The 7,775-nt window shown below is 51.5% G+C and overlaps 1 protein-coding gene across 1 annotated transcript in view; it reads right to left on the minus strand.

The window, feature by feature from the left end:
- Positions 1-7,775, minus strand: part of CLIP2 (CAP-GLY domain containing linker protein 2) — a 75,691-nt gene that overhangs the window by 6,277 nt on the left and 61,639 nt on the right. Inside the window, exons 14-18 of the mRNA XM_010854345.1 lie at positions 5,507-5,590; positions 4,231-4,387; positions 2,551-2,710; positions 681-872; positions 105-167 (exon numbers count right to left, since the gene is read on the minus strand). Coding sequence (XP_010852647.1) covers positions 105-167; positions 681-872; positions 2,551-2,710; positions 4,231-4,387; positions 5,507-5,590 — 656 coding nt within the window. The remainder of the gene's footprint in view (positions 1-104; positions 168-680; positions 873-2,550; positions 2,711-4,230; positions 4,388-5,506; positions 5,591-7,775) is intronic.

Raw genomic sequence — 7,775 nt, forward strand, 5'->3', positions numbered from 1 at the left:
TCTTTTGCTGCCTTTTCAAAGTTTCCTCTCCAGAGAAGTCAGCCTGCACGCGAGGGCCGTGGGAGCGACGGAGCAAATCCCCCCGGGGGCAGGGTGCCGCTTACCTCTTGTTTGTGTGCCTTGTCTTGCTGGTGGATGCCGTTTGCAGAACCAGAATTGCCGATGGCCTGTTAAGAGTCAAGGGTGAGAGGCTGAGCGAGGTGCCCCAGCCAGCATTTCCCGGTTTGTCCACTAGGTGGTGAGGTCTTCCCGACGGGACCATCGCAGGCTCTGAACTCTGAGCGTGCGTTTGTGAGTGCTAAGTCACTTAGTCGTGTCTGATTCTGTGCGATCCCATGGACCATAGCCCACCAGGCTCCTCTGTCCATGGGATTTCCCAGGCAAGAAAACTGAAGTGGGTTGCCATGCCCTCCTCTAGGGGATATTCCCTACCCAGGTATCGAACCTGTGTCTCTGTGTCTCCTGCATTGCAGGTGGGTTCTTTACCACCAGCGCCACCTGGGAAGCCCAGAACTCTGAGCAGAGCCCATCAAAATGGGGAAATCTAGGCTCTCAGGGCAAGGCTGCATCTCCGCCCTTCATCTGAGCTCCTCAGGATAAAGGCATGAACCCCTCGGGCTGGGACTTCCAGGGGGCAAGGCTGAGGCTCTCCCCCCAGACCTGGGGGGCACCCAGCTCACCTGGGACTTGTCGGGGCAGCTCCTCATGGCCTCCACGAGCCTCTCCACCTGCTGAGCCTGGTCCAGTGCGTCCCTCAGCGCGTCCTCCGTGCTTATCAGCTGGTGCTGCAGCCGCAGGAGCTCCGGTGCCGAGGATGAGGACGGGTCGATGAGGGAGTAGCGCCTCTGATCTGACAGGGACTTCTCTTTGTCCTGGAAGGAGCAGGAGAGAGCACGAGTGTGTGTAGAGAGGAAGAGTGTGTGTGTGCATGCATGCATGCGTGTGTGTGTGCACGTACGTGCTGCATGAGGGTGACCTCTTCTCTGGCAGGAAACTCATCTGTCCCACGTCACCTCTGGGTCAGGCCTGGGCATCACCAGGATGCCCCTCAAGCCTCCTTCCCTCACCTGAGGATCCTCACAGAAGCATCTTTCCTGCTCCCTGCCCTGGATTCCCAGGTTCTATCAAATGCTCCATGTTTTCCAAGTCTCCAAACCTAGGACCCCTCCCTCTCCTCTTTCCTTCCAGTATCCCCCTGACTCCCTCCATACTGTCTTATGTGGGTCCTTCCTCTTCAGCCCTAGACCACCCACAGCCTCATCCCCTGAACCTCTCCTCAGAACCCCTCCACCGCCCTCAATAGGACATTCCTTCCCTTCCCTTCCAAACGCTCTGCAGCTGACCCCACCCACCACGGTACCAGAGATGGGCAGATCACAAATCCTCCCTGCACTGCCCTCCTTGGGCAGGTGCTTCTAGGTCCTTCTGCTCTGCTCCGATCCTCTATCCAAGCCTCCCGCTCCATCCGAACCTCCCTCACTTCAGGAGGTTTATAACCACCGAGCCCATCCTAGTTCGCTGTGGTGCTGGGGATGGTACAAGGGGGACAGGGGAGAGGCTGGTCATGTGTAAACTTGACCAGCTTGTGGTTCATGGAGAAGGCGTGGCTCTGCCCCCTCCATGCAATTCTGGGAAAGTCTTGGAATCAGAACTCCCAAGGCCCCACCAGCCCCGGGGTCTTGGTTTCCAAGTTATACCCAGGCTCACAGCACCATGAGGACCACAGAGGGGTCTGTAACCACTCTCTGCTGGGCAGACCTGCCAGGGCTGAAAGGCTGCAGGGCAGCTGGGCCCGGTGGTCCCCATGCCCACAATCTCGGTGCAGACAGAATAATGGACATCCCCCTCCCTTAACCCTGCAGGTCTAAGGCTGCTCCCATGGCAGCAGGCGGGTCCTGGGCTCTCCTCCTGCCTGCGAGACCCCTCTTCTTCCATCTCCTCCACTGTGGCTGAACCCCTGTGGCTGGGCGGGTGGGCAGTGAGGGGCTTTGGAGCAGCTTCCCCTGACAGCAAGCCTGTCCTCCTGGACCTAACCTGTCCACACCCTGGAGTTGACCAGGCCCAGGAACCGGCCACAGGCTAGTCTTGAATGCTGACCAATGGGGGATTGAGTGGGATGAGTCTGTCCTATGCTACCAGCCTACCCCACCTGCACTTCTGGGGACTCTGCTCAGTCAGGCCTCTGTTCCCCTCTCGTCCCTGAGATGGATGCATGAATCACCACTGCAGGACCCTGAACAAGGAGCTGGCTTCTGGTTGATTACTTCCCTGGATGGGGAGCTCACCACCTGGCGGTAGGCCACCCCATCTCTGGACTGGTCAGATTCTTAGGGAATCTTCTTTTGCACTGCATCACCCAGACAGCCACACAACCAGCCATGACGTCTACAAAACCCTGCCAGTGGTTCTAGGGGATTTTGAACCCTCACTGTGACTTGGCAGTCCCTGGGGTGGCTCCAGAAGGTCACCAATCTCCAAGGCCTGAACAGCAGGTTGCCCCAGCCCCTCCCTGGTGTCCCCTATCCCCAGGCCGCCCCCTTCCCCACGTACCAGCCCCGTCAGCTTTTCCCGCAGGCCTCGGATGTCATCCTTGAGTTTCTGCTCCTTGATCCGCCACTCGGCCTTGTGGACCTCCCGGCTCAGGTCCCTCTCAGGCCCCGGGGAGTGGCGATTGGCCTCCAGCAGCAATACCCGCAGTTCATTCAGACTCCTGTAGGGGGCGGAGGTGGACAGAACAGCAGTCAGTCTGGGTCCCTCAGCTCTCATCCTCCACAGTTAGTCCGGTGCCTGAGACTGGCCATCCCGAGGGGGATACTGGCTACCAAGACACAGCGTCTGTGCCAGGAGGGGCCACAGAGGAAGCACGAGGCTTGAAGCCATTGGACCACAGCTGGAGAGACTCAGGTTTAGGAACCCAACAGTCAAGAGGACTCAGCCTTTCTTAGAATTTTTTTGAAGTTTTTTTTTTTAAAGAGAATATATATTTGTTTAATTAAAAATAGTACAGAAGTAGAAATATGTTGTATACACAAAACTTTTATAATGTTGTAAATAAATGTAACTTCCATAAAATACTTATTTACTTATTTTAAAAAATATTTATATTTTTATTGGGCTGCATCAGGTCTCAGTTCTGGCGCACAGGCTTAGTGGTTGTGGCACACAGGCTTAGCTGCTGTGTGGTTTATGGGATCTTAGTTCCCCGACTAGGGATTAAACCTGTGTCCCCTGCACTGCAAGGCAGATTCTTAACCACTAGACCACCAGGTAAATCCCAATAAGATACATTTTTAAGATAATAATAAAATTAAATTAAATAAAAAACAAAGCATTTTTCCAAGAGAGCTCATGGGGCAAGACATTCTAAATACCTGACATCAAATAAGTTTTATTTCCTACGTCAACTCTTAATTAACTGGCAGCAGCTGCCTGGAATACTGTGGTGAGATTGATTCTGAGGTCACATCTGGACTTTGCAGAAAAAGAGTGCAGTGATCAATTAGCAATGTCTCCCATGGGCAGAGGCTGGGAGAAAAGGACACACCCATTTTGAGTTCTTCCCCTTGCCAGAATCTACTTTAGAGGAGGGGAAAATTCCCTCTCTAGGTGGCCATATGTAGTTAAAAGAATAAAAGTTTGCTGGCACTGACCCTTTCCCTTTCTTCCTTCTTCCTACTCTGAATGATGGCACCTGATGGATGGAGCTTCAGCAGCCACCCTGCAACCATGAGGAAGAGTCTAACAGAACCCAAGAGAGCAAAGGTGTTGTTATTGGTATCTTGAGCCACTGAACCAAATGCCAGCTGTAGCTACCTCCAGATTTCTTGTTATGTGAGGAAAATAAATCTCTACTTGTTTAATCTGCCAACACATTTCTAGCTGATCTCTCACTCCCATCCTAAGTACCAAAGAAGCAAGGAGCAGCTTATGGTAGCCTACATCAACCAAGGAAGGCTTCAAGGAAGAGGAGGTGGGAGTCCTCAATAATTTTTAAGAGTTTCAAGGGGTCCCCAAGACCAAGATATTTGGGAACCACTAATCTTTCCTATGAGTTCTGCTTGGAGAACTGTGTTAAGAAGGATTCTGAGGCTTCGTTGGAGCTTAGCAGCAGACAGTATGGTGATCACCGGTGATGCCAGTCATCTGTCTACACCTTCAAAAAAGACTGGGTACTATTAGCTGGTGGAGTGAGGGTCACGCTGTTCTAATCACCGCCCACGGCTGACTCACCGCTCCTTCCGGAGCAGCTCCTGGCTGATGAGGACCAGCTGGCCCGAGGCATCATGGGTCTTCCGGGACACGGCCTCTAGCTCCGCCTCCAAGCGCCGCTTCTCTTTCTGGAGGGTGTCCACCTTCTTTTCGCCCGACCTGCACTTGCTCTCCAGTGCTGAGGCCAGCCAGCAGGGCAAGAAGGGAGAGGGTTGGGATCGCCACGGAAACCTGTCCCACCCAGGGGCCAAGGCCCGGGCAGGCAGCAGGCTTTCCCGGGGAGAGGGGGGTGTTAACAGGGACACACTCCACTGAGCGGACCTCCCTCGTCCTGCAGGGCCAGGCAGCGAGGGGCCGAAAAGAGCTACTTAGGAAAAGCAGACCATGGCCCCCACACAGCAGCCGGGCCCTCTGGTGTCAGGAAAGCAGTCCAGCCTTCGAGAGACAGGGGCGTTTACAGTGTTGCCTGGATGAGGGAAATCTACAACTTCACCTTGGCCCCGGAGGAACCTGAGGTCACCTGACCTTTGTTGGGACCCATTAAGCCACGTGAACATGATGGGGAGTGGAGGGAAGGGGGCAGTGAGAACCATTTCCCAGGATGGCGGCCGGCTCACGGGCACCACCACTGGCATTCTGGTGGACAAGAAGCACAGCCAGTTTGTCACCAAGCCACAGATTCCAGGCCCCCTACCACTCCCCCTGCCCCACCAGGCTACCCTCTGGCTTCATCCCCATTTCCCCTGGGCCTTGGCTTTTGCTGCAGCCAAAGTCCTTCCCCTCCCAATTCTGAAGTCCTAATATTTCTTCCAGGGGCTGGTGCCCAAATACTATACCAAAAGGCAGAGAGATTGAAACCCAGGGGTCTTCAAGCCCAGAAAGAGATAAATTGTGATGCGATTGCAGAACACAGGGCACAGAGGCCTGGCTCTGGGGAGAGAAGGTGGCTGGGGTCCCCTATTTGTTTTTTGTGTCTGTGCCATTCGGCCTATGGGATCTTAGTTCCCCCACCATGGATCAAACTGACCCCTGCATTGGAAGCGCAGAGTCCTAACCACCAAACCACCAGGGAAGTCCCTGGGGTCCCCACTTATATTACAGATGAAGTGTGGGCTACCGTGCCCCCCTCACCACTGCCCAGGTGGAAGTCCAGTGCAGGCCACCTGGGCCAGGCTGACTTCTCCTCGAGACAGAGTGGGGAAGGGCACCCTGACCAGCGTCATCTCCCCCTCCCCCGCTGGACTGGCACGTGATCCAATGAAAGCCCCCGCATCTGCCCGGAAGGAGGGAGACTTACCACTTACTTGGGCCCTGAGCATCTCGGTCTGAGATGTTAAGGCTGTCACCTCTTTGTCCCTCTTGTTCAGCTTGTCCTGCAGGCCTGGGGAGAAGGGAGAGATGAGGGGCCATCAGTACCCCAGAGCTAACAATGCAATCTGGTGGACAAGGGGGTGGCCCTCCCATCCGAACCCTAAAATGACATCACATTTGGCTTCCAGAGTCCAAGTTCTTTCTCAAGACAGTCGACCTTCTGGGTGAAGTGAAAGTTGCTCAGTTGTGTCCGACTCTTTGCGACCCCATGGACTACACAGTCCATGGAATTCTCTAGGCCAGAATACTGGAGTGCGTAGCCTTTCCCTTCTCCAGGGGATCTTCCCAACCCCGGGATCTAACCCAGGTCTCCTGCATTGCAGGCAGATTCTTTACCAGCTGAGCCACAAGGGAAGCCTGGGTAACCCACCCTGAAGAAGAGGTGCCAGTGTTGTATGGTCTTGAGCAACTTAACTCTCAGACTCTCAGCTTCCTCAAGTGAAAAATGGGGCTAATAAAGGTGCTCATGTCACCTGGCCACATGCATTCAATACTGGATAGCCCAGGACAGTCATGAAAAAGATGCAAGCAAAGTTCTAGAAATGTATTAACTTTCTGTATGTTAATTTATAAATTCAACATGAAGCCAGTAAAAATGTCAGCCAGACTGTAATTTTTGTGAACCAGATGAGCTAATTCTAAAATCACTTGGAAAAAAAATTTTTTTTAATAAGTAAATAAAAATTTTAAAAAAGGAAAAATATTTAAATAAAAATAAACAAAGTCACTTGGAAAAATAAGCAAGATCAGCCAAGAGAATTTGGCAAAAAAAAAACCAAACTTCTTCAAAGAATTAAACACACAATTACCACGGGTGTGTGTGCTCAGTTGCTGAGTCATGTTCGACTCTTTGCGACCCCATGGGCTACCCCATGGACAGTAGCCCACCAGGCTCCTCTGTTCATGCAATTTTCCAGGCAAGAATACTGGAGCGGGTTGCCATTCCCTTCTCCAGGGGATCTTCCCGATCTAAGGAATCGAACCTGAGTCTCCTGCGTTAGCAGGCAGATTCTTTACCACTGCGCCACCAGGGAAGCCTGCAATTACTATACAATTTAACAATTCCCCTCCCGAGTATATACCCTCAAAGAGCTGAAAACAGGAACTCAAGAAGTATCCCCACATGCACACTTACAGCAGCGCTACTCACAGTGGCTGAAAGGTGGAAGCAACCCAGCTGTCCATTGACAGGTGAATGGATAACAAAATTGGGCGTATGCATACGATGGCCCGTTGGTCCCACATGGGAATGAAGCACTGACCCGTGCTATAATGTGGATGAACCTTGAATATATTATGCAAAGTGAATAAGCCAGACATAAAAGGCCACATGTTATATGATGCTATCTATATGAAATATCCAGAAGAGGCAAATCCATAGAGACAGACAGCAGATTAGCAGTTGTCAGCAGCTGCAATGAGGGGAAAATAAGAGAATGACTGATGATGCATACGGGGCTTGCTCTTGGAGTGATGAAAAAGTTTTGGAACTAGACAGAAGAGATGATTGCACAACACTCTGAATATATCAAAGCCCCTGAATGGTTTGCTTTAAAATGGTGATTTTACTTAAATTATGTCTCAATTAAAAAAAAAAAAAGGTGGGAGGGGGGACTTCCCTAGTTGTCCAGTGGCCAAGACTCCATGCTCCCAACGCAGGACACCTGGGGTTCAACGCCTGGTCAGGGAATTAGATCCCATATGCTGCAACTAAGACCCAGCAAAGCCAAATAAATAAAAAAAGAACGGCCGAGAGAATTTTGAAAAAATCAGAGCCGAAGACCAGCCTTGCCAGTAACTGAAATATAAACGAAGTTTCAAAACACTGTAAAAGTGGTGCATAAACAGACAGATTGGTCATTGGAAAGGAAAAAAAAAATCTAGAAAGAGTTAATTACCTGATGGAATTTAAAGACGGTAAGTTTGGTTCATTCAAATCAGTGGAGACAGGGAGATGAGGTTTTCAAAAACGGTGCCGGGGTATAAGGGCACTCTTGGGGAAAAAAATAAAAGTGGATCCTTACCTCACACCTGGAGTAAGAATTCTGCATGAATCAGAGATTTACAGAGGAAAAAAAATAAACCCAAGATCCCAAAAACAAAGATTGATTTTTAAAAATCTGCATGGCAAGGGACTTCCCTGGTGGTCCAATGGTTAAGACTTTGCCTTCCAATGCAGGGTGTGTGGGTTCGAT

The sequence above is a fragment of the Bison bison genome, unplaced genomic scaffold, assembly GCF_000754665.1.
Source record: "Bison bison bison isolate TAMUID 2011002044 unplaced genomic scaffold, Bison_UMD1.0 scf7180017864340, whole genome shotgun sequence".
NCBI classification, from domain to species: Eukaryota; Metazoa; Chordata; class Mammalia; order Artiodactyla; family Bovidae; genus Bison; species Bison bison.